The sequence below is a fragment of the Pleuronectes platessa genome, chromosome 21 (assembly GCF_947347685.1).
Source record: "Pleuronectes platessa chromosome 21, fPlePla1.1, whole genome shotgun sequence".
In the NCBI taxonomy this organism is placed as follows: Eukaryota; Metazoa; Chordata; class Actinopteri; order Pleuronectiformes; family Pleuronectidae; genus Pleuronectes; species Pleuronectes platessa.
The window spans coordinates 16,224,489-16,246,302 of NC_070646.1; the positions used below are offsets into that span (position 1 = coordinate 16,224,489).

The following is a 21,814-nucleotide window of genomic DNA, read 5'->3' on the forward strand; positions in this document are numbered from 1 at the left end:
CAAATTGAATATTTCACTCTCAGCTGAAACTATCCTGGATGGACACCATTTGCTTCTCAGACTGTATAATGCAATGTGAAGAGGAAGGAAATTACTCTTCCTCAGTGACATTTAAGTGGTTAAATGTAACTTGTTCTTAATTATATAAAGCCTGGAGGGCACCAGACTAAAGCGGCGGACCTCAATCGAAACACACACAAGCAGACTATACTACTATGGCCTTGACTGTCAAAAAAGTGTTTGCAGAAAAAACAGCTCTTTGGGTTTTGACCTCCAGGACCACCGTATATGAAGCACAGGCATATTAAGAAAACAGCAAGTTTACAGCACGTGGGCTTCTTTTGGGACACAAGTTCAAGAGCCTTCCATCTCTCTATTATCTATTTTGATTTTCCTTTTAAGGGAGGCCGGGAAGTTGGATTATTTTTAGTGTGTTATTTTTCAGTTTTTGCACGTGTAAAAAACTTTTTATCTTTTTAAACCGTTTATCTGTATGGCACCTTGTCTGTAACAGTGCCATACAGATAAACGTTACTTGCTTTATTTTGAAGATTATAAGCGGAGGTCGCTGCTTTTATTTTGTAGTACTGAACATTGTACGGTTATACCGATTGTACTTGTCAGATCACCGCCGTGCCTGTTGGTTTGTGTTCAGTCATTAAATGGGTCGACAGAACAAAGTGAGCTGGCAGGATTTCATCATGTGTGCAGGTTGTCACGCTACACGTCCTGTTTGGTCGGAACATGCTGTAAACGCCCCGGGACGTCACTTCTTTTGAACAGACGCTGGAGAATGGACGATCAGCAACAACCGCCTCTGTTCACGTTCGGTGTGATCGCTGACATCCAGTACGCGGACATCGACGACGGCTACAACTTCACCCGGTCGAGGAGGCGCTACTACCGCAGCAGCCTCCAGCTGCTGAGGAACGCCCAGCAGAGTTGGTCGGACTCGGCCGTGGCGCCGCGGTTCGTCCTCCAGCTCGGGGACATCATCGACGGCTTCAACAAGGGCCGCGGCGCCTCGGACCGGGCGCTGGACACCGTGCTGAGGGAGTTCGGCTCCGGCCCCGTGGAGGTGCACCATGTGTGGGGCAACCACGAGTTTTATAACTTCAGCCGGAGGGCGCTGCTGAGCTCCAGGCTCAACACGACCCCCCCCGACACTGACACCGAGGAGCCGGCGGGCAGCCTCAGCGCGGATCGGGCTGCTCCCGATATCTACGCCTACAGATTCAGCCCGTTCCCCGGCTTCACCTTCGTCGTGCTGGACGCCTACGACGTGAGCCTGCTGGGCAGAGAGGAGTCCAGTGAGGAGTACAGGGGAGCGAGGGATGTGATCAGACAGCACAACAACAACGAGGACCTCAACTGCCCCCCAGGTACATGCCCTGATGACATCACAGGTCACGTTCACTTTCATAACATCATTTGAATAATTAAGGGTCAGTGCCAAAAACAACAACATAATAATCGACATATAATTTCCATCAATAGCAATGAAACAAAGGTCCAATATATATATATATATTGTTTTGCCTTGTGGACAGTGAGAATGTATAACATATTGATATTAGATTTGTATAATGTTGTGCTGTTTATAAAGTATTTTTCATTGTATAAAACCACCATCTTCACTCTCTAAATCTTTAAATTTAAGAGAAATAATAATCTCTGCAGAACATTTTTGTCTTATATCATTTTTGGCCATATCCCCATAGCCCTAGTGTGATACTTAATGCATATTTCACTTTTAAGTGACTTCACTTTCACTTTCACTTTTTCTTTGTCATATATCATAATATTCAGAAGACAGGCCCGGATCTAGACTTCTTAAAATTAGGGGGCTATTACAAATTTGGGTTGGGCCCCTTTTCAAAACAGTGCACTTGGGTGTTGACAGTTTTCCCAAGTTTTACAGAACACTCTCCAATAGGAAATTCAACCAAGCTGCAGCATAATAATAACAACAACAACAATACTAAAAATCATTATTGTTATTTTTGATTTTTACAATTGCCACGCACAGACAAGTGCCACCGAACCTTTTTACGCTTGCACGGGAGCACACGTGCAGGTGATGTGTAAGGAAGCTGTGAATGGACGATGCTGCAATTAAACACCACACTGAAGATTCATTTTAATGATACAGGTGTAAATAATCTAAAATATGTTTTAGAAAAAACCAGTTCAACAGCCCAGTTTGCTTTATTAAATGGACAAACTGTAAACACTGGGAGACTTTGGCGTGGTTGTCCTCTCGCTAGTGTTGTTTTTTGAAAGAACCTGAAGGCAGCACCAAAAACCCAAACTTACCCAAGGACCTGAGCATGATTGATCCTTCCTTTTTATGAATCAATATAGAATGATTTGAGTGAAGATCAATTTAAAGAGAATAGTTTTTTAACCTAGCCTTATGTCCAACCAGCAATTCAGAAATTTGGAAATTCTGACTAATGAAATAAACGTGCGTGGCAGATTCAAATTGCAAAGAGTAAAGTTGACCAATTGGGTTCTTCTCGATCCGGGCTGCAAAGCAACACTATTTTTAACTTCTGAGGAAAAATATAACATAGTCTTCTCTTTTCAAAAGAAAAGTGGATGAGAATTATATATGGTTTTCTTGCTTTATTTGTTAAAATCAGGGGTTTTATTGTTTAAACCATAGTCTCTTATGGCCAGTTGCTTGGTTTCATAAAGGGAGGTTGTATTATAACATTTTGTCATGTAATAGACATTTTGAAATAGTTCACTGACTCTTACTTTATCTGTACTACTGTAGTACTGTTACACTGTGGCTGATCATTTACTATGCCTGGAAAAGTTAAAGGTGTTCTGCAAAGTTTTCTTATAAACAAATAAAAGTTGTATGTTTATTTTAACTACTTCTAAAATCGTACACCTTGTATCATATATCATATTTTTATCATATAGAAATCACAAGTTGTCTCCATCTATAGCAATTTGTCTCATTTCGAAGGCTCCTTCATATGTGTTCTTTTATTCCCAAGCCACAAAAGAGCCAATTGGTGGATCCCTCTTGGGCCAACCCATCACAGGATTCATTCTGCGCTGGTGGCAAAGCTAAAAAGCTAGCTATGTGGGCTGCTGAGCTGAAGCAAGTGCAAGGACTCAAAGCAGCTAATTATGCCATTGTAAGAGCGGTTCAAACAAATGTTAGTAATAGGAAATCCTCCATAGACCAGACCCTATCCTTTTAGCTCAGCCTTTGCAGCCTACTCGGTCAAGACTAAGTCCTTGGAATGATGCAGCCCCTGAATTGGCCTGCTTTTGTGATGTGGCAGTCCCCTTCCTTTCTGTTAGTGTATCACTATATGTTTCTATGTTGTTTCAGTGGTAGAGGGCCTAAAGAGGAGATTCACCATGTTCAACGGTGGCTTCAGTAAGGACCAGCTGGACTGGCTAGAGTCTGTGCTGTCGTCGGCTGATGAGAAGAAGGAGAGAGTCACTATTATCAGTAAGTGAAATCTTCACCAAGGTTATGTTTTCACCCGTATCCGTTAATTTGTTGGTTTGTTTGTGTGTAAGCCACATTACATAAAACTCGGTGGTACGATGTGGACTATTTCAAGAAAGAACCTGTTAAATTTGAATGTGACTCTTTAACAGAGAGTGGGTCAGAGGATTATTTTTCATTTTCTTTACCACTGTGAGATGAGGCATTAGCTAGCATTCGCACGGTTTTCCCAAGGAATAATTCATGGATCCCCATGACAAAAGGGAACGGAGTGTGTGAAATGTGGTGCACATTCATAGAATTTAAGGTGGACTGTTGGGCCTTTGCAAATGTATGTGCTCTACTAACTGTAATTTTACATTACATTACATTTAGCTGACGCTTTTGTCCAAAGCGACTTATATTTTTAGAACAATCAGCATTTATGAGGGGCCATTTAGGGGTTCAGTATCTTGCCAAGGACACTTAGGCATGCAGATGGGAAAGAGTGGGATTTGAAATTTGAGTTTATAATGTCATCAAGACCTCCAGAAAGTTTGGTCTTTGGTTTTTGAGTCTGAAATCAATAATGTAAGCTTAAACCAAATTCTCAATGTGATGATGAAGACTGAATCAGAACCTGGCAACCATTGATTATTGATTATTATTTCCCCCCCCGCAGGTCACCTCCCTGTCCACCCCAACTCCACAGATCCCATCTGCCTCGCATGGAACTTCGACAAGATCCTGGACATCATAAAGTCCCACAGCAGTGTGGTGTGTTTCATGGCGGGCCACGACCACGACGGCGGATACTGCCAGGACAAAGACACTGGCGTGCACCACCTGACGTTGGAGGGGGTGATTGAGACGCCGCCTGACAGCGACGCCTTTGGCACGGTCTCCGTGTACGAGGACAGGATGGTGCTGAAAGGGAGCGGGAGGATCGCAGATCGAGTGTTTCTGTTTCAATGAAGCTGAATAAACACAGATCGTAGATGACATGATCATATCCCATCTCACAGCAGAGGCCTTTGACTTAAAGTCGTATAACTTTGCACCCTTCTAGTTTTCTTTAAAGGCCTTGGTGGAGAAGTATGGACATTCACTGTATCACAAAACACAGTCACATGCTGTCATATGCACCTACCTGATCAGAACAGATCAACAACTGCAGTACCTCAAATATTTAATTGAATTTATGAGTTTTGATTTAAATTTTGACTGTGAAATGTATCCAGACAATGGTTGCTTTAGGAGATTACGCATTAAATGCATATTTATATATTTTGAGAGGGAACTGTTTTTTCTTAAGGGATTGCTGTTTCTTTTTTTAAACTTGTTTGCTTCTTGCACACAACTGATTGTCTTACATTCTACTTTTACTGTGGTGAGAAATTTACAAGTGCATTGTATTAACTGAAAAATATGGATGCCCAGTTATGAGGTGATGAGATCAGCCTGAGATGAGTGCAAATCTGTTTTTTTGTACAATGTAAAACAATCAGTTCAATGAATAAAAAGAAAGAAAAGAAAACTTCATACCAGCAGTAGTTGCACTTTCTTGTCCAGCTGACTGTCCCCATCTTATCGCTGTCAGTTTCAATTAAATTACATTGTCTTGCAGTTGATAGATTGTAGATATCTGTAGATAGCATGTTCCTAATTTGAGCCATCTCCCAGACAACCTTGTAGACTCCCTCCACTGAAGAAGACCATAAGAGGCATGTAGCACCTCTCAATGTAATACAATTCACTTTTAATGTAATAATCCCACAAACCTAATAGCAACAATTACTACAAAAGTAATACATAATTTCCTGCTAATGTAATGGCTTTTACTAGATGGATTTACGTGCCACAAAACTTCTTTGAACTTTCTGTGAACTGACCAGGAATGATAAAGCTGCGTGCATGTGACTGAGAGAAAGACAGAAAGTTGAAGAGAAGGTAGAAGATGGACTTGTTATAACGCAGCCTAAATTGTTATTTCTAACTTTCTCAGAGCACTGCTTTGACGGGTTTTGACCCGTTCTGCCCATATTTTCTAATAAGCTGATTCAAGCGCATTGGCAAGTGTATCAGTAAATCAACAAACTACAATAATGACGATTTCATTTTTCTTTATATTACATTTGTGAGAAGTTATTATAATTTTGAAACCTTAAGATTTTCACGGTCCAGCAAATGTAACAAAGCCCTGCAGATATAACAGCTATTACATTTGCAGGAAATTAAATCGGTGGTAGGCAACTGCGATCACGTTTATGGGAATTACTCTGTTAAAAGTTGCAGATTTGTATTACGTTCTGGTTTATAATTTTTTTTGGCTGTTATTACATTGGTGTTACAAGGCAGTTGAGGGCTTTGTAAAGCTGCTTAGTGGACATTAGGTAATATATTGGTGCGATACCCGAAGAATGCAACTGTAAAATATAAAGGAAAAATTAACATGTATATAATAAGTTGTATGGTTCACTGCACCACTGTACAAATATAGAGTAAGTCGTTAATTTTGGGAAATTATTTTGTGTATTTTGTAAGTGGGCAATTGAGATGATGCAGTTTAAAAAGTATTCGACATGGGGGTAAGATATACGCCCTATTTCCGACAGTCCATGAAGGCAGCAAGCAGCGGCACAGACGTGGCCGTGGCGCTGCTGCTGCGTTCAAGTGACGCAGTGTCCCGTGCGGAGCAGAGGGAGGGGGGGCCAAGTTTCACTCTCTGCATTGCAGCCTGAGCTGCTGCCGGACTCCAACACAACAATGGCGACTCCCAGTCCCGACAGCAACTCCACGGGCTCCGGCAACAGCGGCCGCGTGGTGGGATCCACGTCGCACCAGCTCCACCAGAACACGCAGGGCGGCGGCATGCAAGGTGGGCGATCACAGCCTGCGACCCGAGTCTCCACCGGAGAGCCCGCAGCTAGTGAGGACATGTAGCTTCTAGCTTCGCAGGCACAAACAGCCAGCGTGAACACAGACGCGATAAACAAGTGTTTCCGGTCAAAACTTTCAAGATAAGATCAGGATCGTAGTCCATGTTTACCAGGCAATTTTTTTTGTTAATCGTTAAAAAGCTTTATTATAAGTTTACTGATCTACTAATATGAATGCAAATTGCAGACTTTGGACTGGTCTGGGTCAGTGTTGTGAGTGTAGCTGCTCATCTAATTTATTTGATTGGAAGTAGAAGAAGAAGGATGTGTTAAAACCACAAAACCGGTAACTTATAGGATATCACTTTGATTCATCTATTGCGTTACATTGGCAGAAACCGGATAGGCTGATACAACAAGAATTCTAGGCACCAGCGTCACTCATTTTACTATTAAAATGACACATACAATAGAATTATATATTGATATATGTTCACCCATATATTTCAATTTGCATGAAATAATTCTTAACACTTTAGTGTAGTTACCCATTTTTTAAGTTGCTCTTTTATTTTGTTTTCTGAATTTATTCAGAATTACACAATGTCCTGTTGATAGCTAAATGTTTCGGTCCAGATTTGGCCCACATCCCACGTCCAGCCCACACACCTCATGGATTGATGGCACTTGGGCGGTCTGCTCCTGTTTGCCAGATCTGGGCCACAAGTAAGCCATCCCAATACTGCATGTCAACCAAAAGTGGCCCACGTTTGTTTTGTGCTATTTGGGCCACGTTCACCATTCATCACGTGCGCCCATCGAGGCTCACAACGATTTTGTTCGGGCCGTACAAACCTGTTATTAACATGTTTTTGTGATCCAATCACAATCGTATCACTCTAAATACAGATGTGAACGCACTCCGATATAATATCAATACGATCAGGCCAGACCACATTCAAAGTGGGTCTGGGCAACATGTTTCCACACACACACACATACACACAGTGACAACCGACACACTCATGTACTGTTGTAAAAACAACATAACTTGCTCGTCATGAATAGAAATGACACACATGTTTGTTTGTATAGAGCTGGGAGGTGAGATCCGATCACCAGACACGTATGGGGCCACTTTTTAATGCTAATCCAGCTTTCCACTTGTGATTGCATCTAAAACCACACGTTAATACAAAGTGTGTACGGGGCCAAGAAGCCAAGAACTGGCCCACATACGTACACATATATTTAAAATATTGAAATATGCATTCCAATGCCATCCTTTTATCATAGTCAAGTACTAAACAACTCATAACCTTAAATTTGGATCACAGTGTGGTCACGGATGTGTAGTAAAACGTTTATGAAGTTGCGCTTTTATTTTGAAGGCCGAAACTCGCCTAGCTTGAAGTAGCTCCCTGAAACTCCCAGCAGGTTAGCAGTGGTGTGTAGCTACCGTGTAGCTGCTGATCCAGAAGGCCTGAAGAGCTACTGAGATCTCAGTCTGCCACGTTTCAGTCACACACCAAAACACAAAGCTTCGACAGGAAACATTTAAAGTAACGAAAAGTCGTGTTATTCAGCGACATTATTACACCAGGCTGCTACACGTACCACCAGGGCCTACTCTTCAAAGTGTGTGTGTCCCTCCTCAGCCAGGCCACTGCATACACCGCTGTCTATAGCAGGGTACACACACACACACACGCAGCTCAGTTCAGACATATTGATCCAAGTGTGTAGATGGTGATGCTTTACCCTCGGTGGCCTGACATTGTTTACTCTGTGGTTAACGTTACTTCTGACCCGTGTCTCAGTGTGAAAGTATAAACAGTCTGTTTACCTCTGCTCTTCTATACGGAAACAACATGTCTGTATTTCAAGCTAAGCTAAGACAGAATGTCGTGTGATGCAACCTACAGCCTTTCCGAGTACACACTCTAAATCCATTATCAGACGGAAGACAACGTGGAAGACCACGGACAAACGAAATAAACGTTTCATTTTTTTTAATGTTTTCACATTTCCAGTCATGACAGTTTGGGATAAACACCCACAGTGAAATCCCTCTCAAACCTCGTAAAGCAGAAGAATCTTCCAGAAGCAGCTATGGAATTTAGCTTTAGCTAGTTGGGGACAGGATAAATTGGCATTAGCAATTTGCACTGATTAATCGCCCTTGTTTAACCCATAGACTGTATATACCACGTACTGTCGCCACAGCGGGTTAGACTCGGTGTTTATTTACCTTTAAAACAACGTGTCAGGCAGGCTCGGGTCCGATAATGGATGTGTTGACGTTAGCTGCCGGCTAATGGACCCTATCTCCATTGATATTGTTTTTAGCTCATTAGCAGCAGAGCAGTTGTTGTGTCCAGATGTGTGTTTGCCAGATGTGTAGTGTAAAATGTCTCTATCTAATCCCCACAGAACCCAACACCTGCTGGAGATGTCAGAATGAAACAGGTATTCACTCTCTACACTACTAGGTCTTTTGTTTAAAACTGTGTTTGCCACCTGTTGGCAAAGCAACCCCCCCTTCAAATGTTCCCTACCCACCCTCTTCTGTTGATCTCTATTTAGTTCTTGTTTCTTTTCTGGTGTTAGTGTTGTTCTTTGTTTAAAACAACAAACAAACAAAACAAAGCCTGCCCTTTTTCTTTTTTTTTTAAATCCTCTCATCCCGTGCATGTTTCCCATGTAGTCTCCATGTTAGAAGGAGCGGATGTAGACAAGGTTGAAAGACCCCATGTGATGTGCTACTCTTGTTATGCTTCCATCTGTACATCCATAGTGATGGTCCACCGCTGGTCCACTGGTCCACAGCAAAAAAGGGAACCTGAGCACAGATTATAGCGGTTTTCAGACGTGACGTGAGAATTGGGTATTCTTTTTGAATTGGTGAATCCTATAAGAGAATTCCTGTCCGGAGCATCTCTGGAGATCAGTGCATGTCTGAAAGCAGCTTATGATTCTTGCTCCCCATAGTCACGGAGGTAAATGTGTTAAAATTCTCTTAATCAGTAACGGAAACCGGGCTGCCAAATGTTCGCCAACTTTCCAAGTGTTTCCGATTTGAGGTTGCATTCATATGAATTTTGGTTGGTGACACTGATCACAGAAATCAGTGGACCAGATCCTCTCATTTCCGTTCTGCCTTCGTGGTCCTTGTGGTCTGGGTAGACCGCATCCTCTGAAGGATACAGCCCCTGAATTGAGCCACAGCTGTTGTCTGCCAGGGGAATGTGGTTCTTTACAGTAGAACAGTGACATAACCTCTCCGAAAAATGGCTTAAACCACTACCACAAGGGTGGCACACCACAAGCGATTTCTTCTTGATCACAGAATCACAATCCTGATCACACTCGTTTTTTTCTGGTTACTGTACTGAAGTGACATCTGCAGGGGGAGGGAGGGTGGGGGGGTCCCAGTAATGACAGAAGGAAAAAATCATTTTAATACATTCTGCCGTCGGGCTAGAATTGACTAAACCTGTTAAAACTGAATTTCATTCTGATGTGAATACAATTGGAAAATCAGGTTTCACACACCCACCCATAAAAACACACACACAGTTGCCTGGCAGTGCACTGACCCAGACCCACCATTCTAAATATAATGGTGCTTCTTCCACCAGCTAAGGCACATTCCCAGTAACCTTCCCTGTGTCGTGATGGGATGGCACTTGCTAAGAATGACCCACTACTATAGCACATAGAAACAGGCCCTAAGGAAACGTAGTAAAATGTGTTTTCTTTACTTCAGGGTTTCAGATAAGCCTGTCTGGAGTTTCCCAAAGTAAGCAATAGACTCGCACACAAAGCACACCGACCTCTTACTATATGTGGGTACACTTCAGTAGTCTAAAGTGGTTTCTATTCCCTCACTGCCTCTCAGCCGAGTCGTGTTTCTGTCCTGGCCTGATGAGCGGCTACGCTGCTGGTCAAATACCCTTCTACCTCCACAATCTTCATCACGCACGCACGTAATCGGACAAGCAGGCGAAGAAGAAACCACAGTAGACTATTGAAGCAGCCTGTGTGGTGTTCTGGTAGCTGGGGAGTCTGTCCACTGTTCCATGGCTATGAACTGTCACGAATTCAGTTAAACAGCCGAGTAAGATTCATTGTGCACCGGGGCTTAAAGGTTAAAGGGATCTGTTTGCACTCGAGAGCTGGTTGAGCAGGGCACGGCAAAGGGAACTCAACACTTGAACGCAGCACTTTGCAAAGAAGCTCGTACAAGTTAGCAGTTTTATTCTGGAGAGTCGTCGTATTAAACCGACTCACAGGTGACACACTGTGAACGCACTAAGGTCTGCCATAATGTGAATTTAATTGAATTTGAATCAATACTAAAGTGCTGTTTAAAGTGTTGGGTCACTTTGATTTCTCAAGGGAATTGTTCAGGTTTAAAATGCACATTTGGCATTGGAAATGTTTTTGACCGGGGTTCCCAATATCAATAACCTGCAGTATAGCTTCTTTTGGCAATACAAATAATTAGAATGCATATATTATTTATACCATATACAGCTAAAAGAACTGATGCAGTGTTGGTATTGGAAACCCTTGTTACATGTGGGCACTTTGCTTTTGATCAAGATGCATTTTGTGCTTCCTCTGACACTGAGAAGAGCTTGAGATAACCCAGAGGTCAGTCACTGTACGAGAACAGCACTAAACACACTGAACCTTTAAACCACATTGACACCACAACAGTTATCCTCTGTTGACCTATCAGGAGGATTTAACTGCACAAAGCCCAATAATGTGCTGGGAAATTCTCTGGCATAAATTCCTTAATGTTGCTTTTTGCCCATTTTCAGCAAAGGCTTATCTCAAGTGTGTATAGTCTGATTTTACTGGACGAGACTCCACTGTGTGTGTCCCCTGCTTGCATCATCTGGTTGAACCCACAGTGTAGCGTGCATGTAGCAGCGATCTCGATCTGTCTCTCTCTCTCTCGGTCCCGCCAGGTAAACGTAAAGCGCTGAAGCTGAACTTCGCCAACCCGCCAGTGAAACCAGCTTCCAGACTCCCGCTCCACCCAACGCCCCCGTCTTTCCAAAACCCTCACATGTGAGTACAGATGACTCGGATGTCAGTTTGTTTTTGTTATTTCACATGCCCTGTATCCCAAGCTGTTCGTGTTTTCCTCACATTGGTTGCTCATTAGTTACCAAGATTACGCAAAAACTCCTCAACTGATTTAGAAAGTTAAAGGAGGGGATGCAGGAATCTTTTTGCCTTCTTCATTTTCATCACGATTCCTGTGTTATGATCTGGGAAATCAGTGAAAATGTCATTCTGAAATGTTCAAGAAAGAGGAGGGAAATTCCCTCGATCAAAATCGAATGGGTTCTTCCTCGGCCCCTCTCCCATCCTTCCACCAAGTTCAGTCCAGTAGTTTTTGCGTAATTCTGCTGACAAACCAATAAACCAACAAACAAATCGACGGACAGGGATGAAAACATAACCTCCTTGACTGCAAATATGTTAATTTTGATCTTAATAGGTAGAATGTATGAAAACTCAGACAGGAAATGTTAGTATATGTTTTCACCCCTTGTTTATTTGTTTATAGGCAAGATTACTAAAATAACAGATGACCTTGAAACTTGTTGGAATGATGCTGTATCGGTCAGGAAATAACTCATTCAACTTTGGTGCTGATTCTGGAATTATTTTTCACTTTCTTTAACATTGTGAATTAGGGTGGTTGCCCCTTTAGTTACTATATAACTTCATATTACCTGGACAAGACTTTTCTTGAAGCAGAATCAATGGATTAAGTTCTCAGCATCTTGCTGTGTTCCTTCATTTAAATCTCTGCTACTCTCAGCCACTAGGTGGCACTGTCATAAAGCAGGTGCCACTTGTGAAGCTGTAGATGGAGATAATAAGTATCAAGAGGAAGTCTCATAAAGATCTGTATATTACGTCATTAGCCCATTGGTGTAAAAACTTATTTTCCCTACCAGATATCACTCCCACCCAATGAAAAGAAAAGAGCTCTGATTTAAAGCCACTTCATGGAACCCTCAAATGTTTCAGATTGTCAGAAACTCATGGATTACTGCTGAAATATTCATCATATCCACATTACTGTATAATGCACGTTCTTCTCCTGGCTTGACACTGTCTTTTCTCACTCCTTCCTCTTTCCACTTCCCGTGGCTTCCTCCTCTTCCTCCTCTCTCTCTCTCCCTCCAGAGAGCGCATGCGGACACACAGCATCGAATCGTCGGGGAAGCTGAAGATTTCCCCCGGGCAGCACTGTGACTTCACAGCGGAGGATCTGAGAGACCTCGGGGAGATCGGTCGCGGAGCGTATGGCTCCGTCAACAACATGGTCCACAAACCCACAGGCCAGATCATGGCTGTCAAGGTGAGCAGCTGATTGGTTCTTACACTAATCTAAGGTACAGCTAACTTAATCTACAATTAATCAGGTCATAATACAGAATATAAAAGACAACTGAGCAGAATTTCATTCGTCCAAGCTATACAATTTCTGCAATGTTTGTGTTGATGGAAAAAGAGTATGAGGAATGTGTTCAATCTTTATCATTTTAAATGTCTGTAGAATCAAATTAATCTTTGAGGGTTTCCATATAGGACCAAAATTCCTAAAAGTTCCACATCATCCGAATGACTTCAGCCTGATGATCACATTCACTGAAGAGGGAACACGCACACACCTTCATGTACTTCTATGTGTGCACACTGATTGGCATAATGCATTTCATAGACCCTTAACCTCACCTTTACTACCACAACTAAATCTAACCTAACCAAGTCTTTTTTTTTTTTTTTAACTAAAGTTTTTATTAAACTTGTCTTAGGCATGGTACATGGCAAATTAAACATGTTTCTTTATACAGGAACAAGTAGTATATGGTTGAGAATTGACTCTAATCACAGATTTCGCACATATTTGTCTCAAAAATAGGCAGCTATTACAAAACAAAGTGAGTACATAATGATATCCGCTCATACCTTCATTGAATACCTGCACACACCACCATACATGATATAGCATACATCATATAGACATGTTGCTGAGGTATACAGTATTACAGGATCCCACTTGGGAGAAACACAGCAAAACAATAAAACCAGAGTCCTAGTGGGGATCATTATTTACCTTTATGTAATTCCAAAACCTATCCCAAGGGGTAACCCCCTCCTCCCTGTCATCACTCAATAAGTCTTAATCCTCAAACAGCCCATTTAGAATGGGTCAGAAAGTGAGGACCGGTCAAAATGGTCCTCACAAAGATATCAGTACATCTTACAGTACACACATCTACAAATGAATCAGTTATGGATACAATCATTAGTTAAAACTTTTAATTATCCATAGCAAAGAAAATCAGATTGTGGGAGTCCATCAATGGAAAGCTGAATGGTTGTGTTGTGGACGCTGCAAAAAGTGTGACCAATGAAAATGTGTGTTTGTGTCGCTCGTCCCTCAGAGGATTCGCTCCACTGTGGATGAGAAGGAGCAGAAGCAGCTGCTGATGGATCTGGACGTGGTGATGAGGAGCAGTGACTGTCCCTACATCGTTCAGTTCTACGGAGCTCTATTCAGAGAGGTCAGACAAACGCCTCCTGCCTGAACTCCTAAACTGCCTGCATTGACATTACATAATATCTCAATGATTCTCAGTCAGTCGTCAATAAGGGTCAGAGGTCGGTCCCTTTGACCTAACTAACTTCCACTAACACTAACTTTTTGCTCTTTGTTTCAGGGAGACTGTTGGATTTGTATGGAACTCATGGCTACCTCACTAGACAAATTCTACAAATATGTATATTGTAATTTAGATGACATCATTCCAGAGGAAATATTAGGCAAAATAACATTAGCGGTTAGTAGATGATTTTTCTTTTTCCTGACAGATTTAAACTTCACACCATTTTATGATCATGAAAAGAAATGACCAAGTCTTTTGATTTTGTCTTCAACAGACCGTTAAAGCACTGAACCACTTAAAAGAAAACTTGAAAATAATTCACAGAGGTAAGTTTTTAAGTTTCTATATATATATATATATATATGTATTACTATGTGTATATATAGGTCTGTTAACCCTTTAATGTTAGTTTGGGTGTGAAAAGGATTCACATTTTTTTTATTAAAATGCTTTAAAAGAACATCATGTTGTGATACAGACTCATAAAGCACTAAATGTCAGCACAAAATATTGAAATCAGACAATTGCCTATTATTTCACACAGTATAACTTTCTATCTTGTGTCATTGTAGACATCAAACCTTCCAACATTCTTATGGACCGAAGGGGAAACATCAAGCTGTGTGATTTTGGCATCAGTGGTCAGCTGGTCGACTCCATAGCCAAGACCAGAGATGCAGGCTGCAGGCCGTACATGGCGGTAAGTCATCAGCAGTAATGATAGGTTGAGTCCTTAGCCACTAAGGTGTGAAGGCTCCTGAGCTCAGGTTCATCTGCATTTGTTGTGTTTCTCTTTTCTTGTTATCAGTCTTTCACCTCATATTTTACCCATTTGTACAACATAGAAATGTTTTTTTGCACTTGACATAAAATGCTGCAGAAGTAGAAACCAGATCAATCTTCCACCAGCAATTTCCCTGAAGCACAAAACAGTAGCACGTGTATTTCAACATGACAGACACACTGGACCTCAATTTTACATTGGGTCCATTGTGGGAACTCTGGACGTACCAGTAGCAAGTTGGTCTGTGTTAAAAATAATCTGTTGATTACATCTGTCAAGTTTCTTGTTTCATCACATGTCATTGCTACATGAAAAACATGAAAGTGTTTTTAAGTTTAAATGACCTGTGGTCAAACTAATGTGCAAAAGGGACAGGCTCCTGACACAAATGTGTTAAAACACATACATTTTTTGATTTTATCTTTCACATTTATAGTTACTATCTGACAGTTATGGACTAGGACTAGCTTCAAGTTAATATACCAATTATTTGGATCTTTGGAAGTTGCAAATGAAAATCTGTCCAGTAGGGGTCAGTGCAGTATCAAAGTATCTGAGTCTCGCTCTTGTTTGTGTTTTCAGCCTGAGAGGATAGATCCCAGTGCTTCCAGACAAGGCTACGATGTCCGGTCTGATGTGTGGAGCTTGGGAATCACCCTGGTAAGACAAGTAGTTTTATCATGAAATGTTACCTAAATCTGTTTAAGTCTGTCAGTGTGTTTAAAGTGCCTGGTTTGTGTTTGTTCTCAGTACGAGTTGGCCACTGGACGGTTTCCCTATCCCAAGTGGAATAGTGTATTTGACCAGCTGACACAAGTGGTGAAAGGAGAACCTCCTCAACTCAGCAACTCCGATGAGAGAATGTTCTCCCCCAAGTTCGCCAACTTCGTTAACCTATGGTAAGCTCATTAAACTCAGTCACACATTTAAACAAGTAGAATTTGTGTGTGTGTGTGTGTGTACAAGGTTATGTTATTAACTGGGGATTACACAAAAACTACTTAACCAATTTCTATTAAAGTTATAGAGGGGTGGGACATGATCTAAAGAAAAATCTGTTCAATTTTGGAGCTCATCTGAATAAATGGGCAGATCCAGGATTATTTGTTTCACTTTCTTTGTAGCATTTTCCTCAGAATTAATTAAATCAATGGACTGGCAGGAGTGCACATACATGAAGGTCACTCTCAAACATAAACAGATTCTGGCTAACAGGTACACAGACTAAAGTGTGACAGACAAGTTCTCTTAAGAGAGAACTGCATTGCATGTCACTAGTGGGTACACACACCTCTGCAGCTGACTCTATGAGATGTGACTGTCTGTGTGGACGGTAACAACTTAATGGGCGTAACCTGTAACACACAATGCTGTGAGCTAGCATGCGGCAAAAAGTTTGTCATTATGATGCTGTGGCTGGACAAATTAGAAGATTTGGGCTGCCACAGTCTCCTTACTGGGAAACACTGCATTGACATGATGATAGAGGACATTAGCCTTTGCAGAGGTATGTTCTCTCTGAGTGCCCGTCCGATGGCCTTTGGTTAAGATTTTTTATTGTTATGTTCGGTGATATAATTACTTTTTGCATAGGAAATGTATTTTACAGATTCACAATTTCACCACTTATATGGATACATTTTAATATATTTAGCTTAAGACCCCAAGGAGCAAGGTTCTGACTTAAGTCATGGAAGCAGTGTGGTCTCCTGCTGAATACTTTCACCCTGTGCTGACCATGTCTAATGTGTGTACTCTTTCTTTCCAGCCTTACAAAGGATGAATCAAAAAGGCCAAAGTACAAGGAGCTGCTGGTGAGTTCTAGCCGTATTCTTTAGTTTCAACACACATTTCCCAAATTAAGATCAAACACACAACTCAGGTTATGGGCTTTTTATATTATGCTTTCTAGGCCAATGTTTATCTATTTACATGTATATACTAACACTAATGTATTATTTAGTGGATAAATAGTCAATAGTGGTAATAAATTTGTCTTTTGAACATTTAAAGTTACGCTAACTAAAAATATTTTTGGAGTCATTCGACTATCTGACTGTTTACTGTGAAATTCGTAGCTCATAGTGATGCAGCCTCATAGAATGATCATTCAGCAGATCACTCCTGCTCAACCGCAAGCTGGTGAACATGTTGTGTCTAACAAAATAAATGTGTTTAATATTTTGTATATATTTAATTTACTTTTCATTTCAAAATTAATTGAATTACATCTGTGAGGTGGCTGTGAACAAGTCTCAGAGTGAATTCCAATATAGATGTGTGAATGATTCTGCAGCACATCTACCACAACGACTCTCGTGTCAGGGTTTTTGTTTTCAGCCTCCTCTATGGTTTACAAAAGTGTTATCTTTTAATATTTATGTATATAAGTCCTCTGGAGAACAAGATGAGTCAGGTAGCTAAACTTTTGAAAAGATAACATTTGATTTTGTAAAAGATATTTAACAAATCAACTACGACTGCTTGGTGGAATGAATCGATCAATTCCCATTTTACCCTGAGTTTGTTCACAGGAACCAGTCTAACACTCTGTGTGTCCTCCCTCTCAGAAACACACCTTCATTCTGATGTACGAGGAGCGTTTCGTGGACGTCGCCGGTTACGTGTGTCGCATCCTGGATCAGATCCCCACCTCTCCCATCTCTCCTATGTACGTGGACTGACTGTGTTAGGATGGGGCGGGGCGGGGCACTAAGCTTTGTGATGGGACTCTTGTCCTCTTTGCCCTCTAGAGTTCCGTAGGAGCTCTGCCTCTTTTATGCACACGTTCCAAAGAGCAACAGGAACTAAGTCCAAATTGCCCGGTGCAATAAGATGAATATTGTTATGCGAACACTTCCACCTCCCATCACCCCGTTTAGTATCAGTGAAAGCTGAAGCTTCATCAAACATTTTCAGCCAGAAAAAAAATGAAGACGTAACATTGTCTCAGTAAAATGCAGCCAATCTTTACGTGATGAAAAAGGAGTAGAGTATACATAAATGGTGTGTGTGTATATGTAAGTATGTATGAATATATATATATACATATATTTATGTACACACACACACTTTTACACAAATACAGAATTTACCAAATAAAATGTTTAAGAGTCACACTCACGACGTATGAACAAAATTAGCCGCCTGTTTAATTGTACATTTAAGACTGTATGTATGCATATGTGTGTTCACCTCTTGAGTTGTTGACATGTACAGATGTATGCTGATTCGACCTCCCGTCAATACACACACACCTTTCACGCAGTTTGTTGTCGGCACCTGAACTCATGGTCAACGAGTGAGTGTGCTAAAGTTGTTGGTCTCTGAAAGCTCATGGATAAACGGTGGCTTGGCTTTACTTCTTTTCTTTGTTGTTCAATATGCAATCTGGGAGAGGCTGTCTCTCACATCCACTGCTTACTCCAGCGTGTACCTTTCATATGTTATCATTACTTTGGCATCAGGGAGCTAAGCATCTGCTTTTATGACGGATCATTTCGCAGTGGGCTTTCTCAAACCCGGTAGGTCATTGAACAACACTTGTGATTTTAACCCGCCAACCAAGTTGTGACTCCAAAAAACGATGTCAGGTGCTGTTTTGTTGCATCATCTCAAATCTGCTCAGCGAATTTGAATCCCTTATAAAATCTAGCAACTTTAGCAACTTGTGGTGGCTGAAAAGAAAGGAGTACCACAGTCTTGAGTGGCAGCCAAATAATGTTCACAACCAATGACTAAAACCTGAAAATCCTCAGCAGCAGAGGATATGGAATTTTAATTCACTGTATATAAAAGGTAGGGTTGGTGATTGTTTCTTAAACACTTTTTATCTTATCTGTTGAAACACTCATCACGTCCCGATAACTTCCACAATTCATTATTCCCTTGCGTATCTGTCGGACACTAACTGACCGGCCTGTGGCTTAACTGCACACGACCAGAGTCCTCAGACGGAGAGACACACACCGCTGAAGCAGAGACGATAACCAGAAGTTAGGGAGTGAGTCACGGAAAAGTCGTCTTCCAGCAGTTGTCAGGCAGTGCACGTTCACGCTTCTCGGGGGCGTTGCTTTGACGAGAAAGGCTGATCGGAGGGGGTGGGGTGTATCGGTTGCATTGTTTTCAATGTGTGGCCTTTTTCCAGGATTATCATCCCTAGGTTGTAGAGTAGCCTGGAGTCACCCAGATCTAGCCTGCTGAATATTTAAACAGATTTCTACTGCTAATGTGGCTGCATGAAGGTTTAACTGATGCTCTTTGTAAGCGATGTGCCGAGACTGGACAGATCATCTCTTTAGAAGAAGTCACCACCCTGTTGGTCTCTTTGAAATGTAAAAGTCCTTGTTGAAAGTATTTGTCATTTTAACGGTCACACGTAACAGTAATAGTCAGTGCTAGCTACAAATGAGAGGCGGCCTTCCTCAATGCTTTGCCAATAAAAATGACCCATGAATAATAAAAAGCTGAAGACATTCATCATCGGAGGTTTCTAAATCTGGTTTCTTTGCTAAGGAGGAGCTGTATCATTTATTTTTCTGGAATTCGAACCCTATTTAAATATTTTGATAGATTTATACTGCACAAGAAACTAGCATGTTAGTGTGGCAATAGGAATGGAGTTGCAGCTTGGTACTGTGGCCCAAAATGTAATGTATTACCTTTAAAACCAGGAGGAGTGTTGTTAAATGACCTTCCATCGGCAATTTATCTCGCTGAAAAAAAGATCAAAATTTCTCAACTGCAATAACTATAACAAGAGATGAGAGACACAAACTGGAGTGAAGCCGACGCTACTTTGTCCCGACGTAAAGTTACTTTAGGACACGATGCCCCTCAATGTAAATGTGTATGTATATAGTGCATCTAATCCGCTGTTCCTGGCAGGTTCTGCTCGACCGTTAAGGCTCATTTCCTGAACACACAGATGATCAGATCAGACAGTGAGGTGCTTCGGCTGCTGGGTGCGGAAAGAAAGCGCTCGGTGGTGTGCTACAGTCTGAGAATGAGCCTTAACGCTCCTCAGTAGCCTGTCATAGCACTGTACAGTTTAATTGCTCATCCACACTGATCACAGATCCATCGCACTGCCGCGCAAAAAGTCAAACAGCAGTAACTACAAGAGGTTGTTGAAGAGGTTTCCTGTTGAGAAAATGCTGCTAAATGACAAAATGTCCACCTACCACACAACGGCCAGGAGCGGACGGCCGCTGCCTGGATAGTTACTGCTCTTTGACCCTAAAGGTCACCGTGGACTCAGCATGTTCCACCGTGACCCGGCATGTCTCTCTGGTTTGCACTGATGATTTACCATGATTAATACATGGGATGCATCTCCATAATCCAGAAACACCTTCACCTGTATTTTCTCTGGTGCTTATATACTTAGGTGTTCCAACTGGGCTATAGGTGAAAGGGAAGCTACAAATTTCAGACTAACGTGATCCACCCTCCATTATTCCCTCTCAGAAAGCCATGTCTACCTACAGGGTCACTCACCTGTATGGATGATTATCCTTCAACACTGGGACGCTGTAGAGACTTGTAATAAATTATTTACATTTTCTTATGAACAAATCCCATGGATAGACCTTTCATTACAACCGGCCTTATCTTTTAACCTCGCAAATACTTGTAATGTAAATTAATGTGCAAATCTCTTGACTCCTTCATCCCATCGACTCATACAATATAGCCTATATGATAATAAGCCAAAAGTGTACAGTAAATTAAGTCAAGGGTTGACTGTGTGTCATAATTCAGGATCAGTTGAAATATTGTTACTGTTACTCTTTTGCTTTAATGTGGAAAAACACGTTTCTAGTTTCTCGTCAAACCTGATCGGGGTTGATCACGCTTTTATTGCATTTTCGGTATTTCTCTCAGCTATAGGCTTAATTTCACTACATTAAAAGAACGGTCATACCTAGAGGGACACTCCAGGGATATTAGTATTGTATTTAAATAAAGTTGTGAATCTTGCACGGAGAGAATAAAAAGGAAAGGTGAAACATTTTTAGGCAGAGCCTGAGACAATCTGCTATAACACTCCTTTGTGCGACCTGAATACAAAGGAGTGTAGAAGTCCTCAGGGTTATTTCCTTTTTAACAGACAGAAATAAAACGTTGCTTTATGTGTAAAATCAGTGAAGATTCCCTTTAAAGTTTACTGTATAGGTCTCTACAGTGGTCAGTCATGTTGGAAAATATCTTTATTCAAGAGCATGGTCTCTGTTCACAAACAGGTTTTCAGGTTCAGATTTTGTAATGCTTTCACTCAAAACCCTGTGCTCACACTCAAATAGCCCCTTGCATGTGCTTAGATTTCCTGCACGGGCAGTAACTTAAACTGGATTCATGCACTCCTGCATAGGGCTCTTAAAGAAGTAAAGCTAATGCACCTACACTTGGATTGTTGCACAAAATATCTTACATGCAAAAGTAATAGTCAAAGAATCGAGAAATCTAAGAGCAGTCGTATCACAGGAGCAGAAGAGCTGAAGCTGGAGCGCAGGAAATCTGCAAGCAACAAAATATCCGATGACAAGTGCACAGTTTGAACCCAAGCAGGAGTGCAAGCGCAAGGTTGAGTTAAAGCGTTTCAAAATCTGAACCTCAAATCAATTTGCCCTGCTCTCAAACTGAAATACCACACTCTTGAATAAAGAGAGGAAAACCCCCTATATAAAAATAGCCCATAGTCTCCTTTGACCAAACAGTTAAAGCTGTTTCAATGCAAACTGTCTCCAGATCTGTATTTCTTTCATGGGCTGTTTCCAGGATGCTAACTTGCCACTGATGAATCTGAATCTCCGGGGTACACGTTGTATAAATTGCAATTAACTAGAACGTTCATATCAGATTATAAGATATTAAGGGGCAATGGATATTATATTGTATCTTTATCGAGGGTTACAAATAAAAGGAAAAGAAAAAAAAAACTGTATTTTGTGCTTCTTGTGACATGAATAAAAAACTGCGGAAATTA

General features: G+C 41.3%; 3 protein-coding genes across 8 annotated transcripts in view; 2 read left to right on the forward strand and 1 right to left on the reverse strand.

The window, feature by feature from the left end:
- LOC128427306 (myosin heavy chain, fast skeletal muscle) overlaps nucleotides 1-8,837 on the reverse strand; it is a 31,503-nt gene extending 22,666 nt beyond the window's left edge. The window contains exon 1 of the mRNA XM_053414393.1: nucleotides 8,588-8,837. The gene's annotated coding sequence lies outside the window, so the exon portion shown is untranslated. The remainder of the gene's footprint in view (nucleotides 1-8,587) is intronic.
- Nucleotides 579-4,999, forward strand: adprm (ADP-ribose/CDP-alcohol diphosphatase, manganese-dependent). The gene is made up of 3 exons (XM_053413412.1): nucleotides 579-1,382; nucleotides 3,356-3,478; nucleotides 4,140-4,999. Exons 1-3 carry the CDS (start codon nucleotides 794-796, stop codon nucleotides 4,430-4,432), a joined length of 1,005 nt encoding a protein of 334 aa, XP_053269387.1. The 5' UTR covers nucleotides 579-793; the 3' UTR covers nucleotides 4,433-4,999.
- map2k4b (mitogen-activated protein kinase kinase 4b) lies at nucleotides 6,179-21,814 on the forward strand. Of its 6 annotated transcripts, none has more exons than XM_053413406.1 (13): nucleotides 6,179-6,335; nucleotides 8,770-8,805; nucleotides 10,106-10,138; nucleotides 11,319-11,421; nucleotides 12,556-12,730; nucleotides 13,821-13,940; nucleotides 14,097-14,216; nucleotides 14,317-14,368; nucleotides 14,615-14,742; nucleotides 15,409-15,486; nucleotides 15,577-15,725; nucleotides 16,595-16,640; nucleotides 17,397-21,814. In XM_053413406.1, exons 1-13 carry the CDS (start codon nucleotides 6,224-6,226, stop codon nucleotides 17,508-17,510), a joined length of 1,266 nt encoding a protein of 421 aa, XP_053269381.1. In that variant the 5' UTR covers nucleotides 6,179-6,223; the 3' UTR covers nucleotides 17,511-21,814. The 6 variants fall into 6 exon arrangements, with proteins under 6 accessions (XP_053269381.1, XP_053269382.1, XP_053269384.1 ...); XM_053413408.1 differs by lacking the exon at nucleotides 6,179-6,335 and adding an exon at nucleotides 7,002-7,062; XM_053413411.1 differs by lacking the exon at nucleotides 6,179-6,335 and adding an exon at nucleotides 8,111-8,163.

Bases quoted from the DNA above. Each gene is read 5' to 3' on its own strand.
- map2k4b (XM_053413406.1), top strand. From the start codon at position 6,224: ATGGCGACTCCCAGTCCCGACAGCAACTCCACGGGCTCCGGCAACAGC. The intron at 12,731-13,820 runs GTGAGCAGCTGA...CTCGTCCCTCAG, and splicing joins GCCAGATCATGGCTGTCAAG to AGGATTCGCTCCACTGTGGA. The intron at 15,487-15,576 runs GTAAGACAAGTA...GTTTGTTCTCAG, and splicing joins GGAGCTTGGGAATCACCCTG to TACGAGTTGGCCACTGGACG.
- adprm (XM_053413412.1), top strand. From the start codon at position 794: ATGGACGATCAGCAACAACCGCCTCTGTTCACGTTCGGTGTGATCGCT. The intron at 1,383-3,355 runs GTACATGCCCTG...ATGTTGTTTCAG, and splicing joins GGACCTCAACTGCCCCCCAG to TGGTAGAGGGCCTAAAGAGG. The intron at 3,479-4,139 runs GTAAGTGAAATC...CCCCCCCCGCAG, and splicing joins GGAGAGAGTCACTATTATCA to GTCACCTCCCTGTCCACCCC.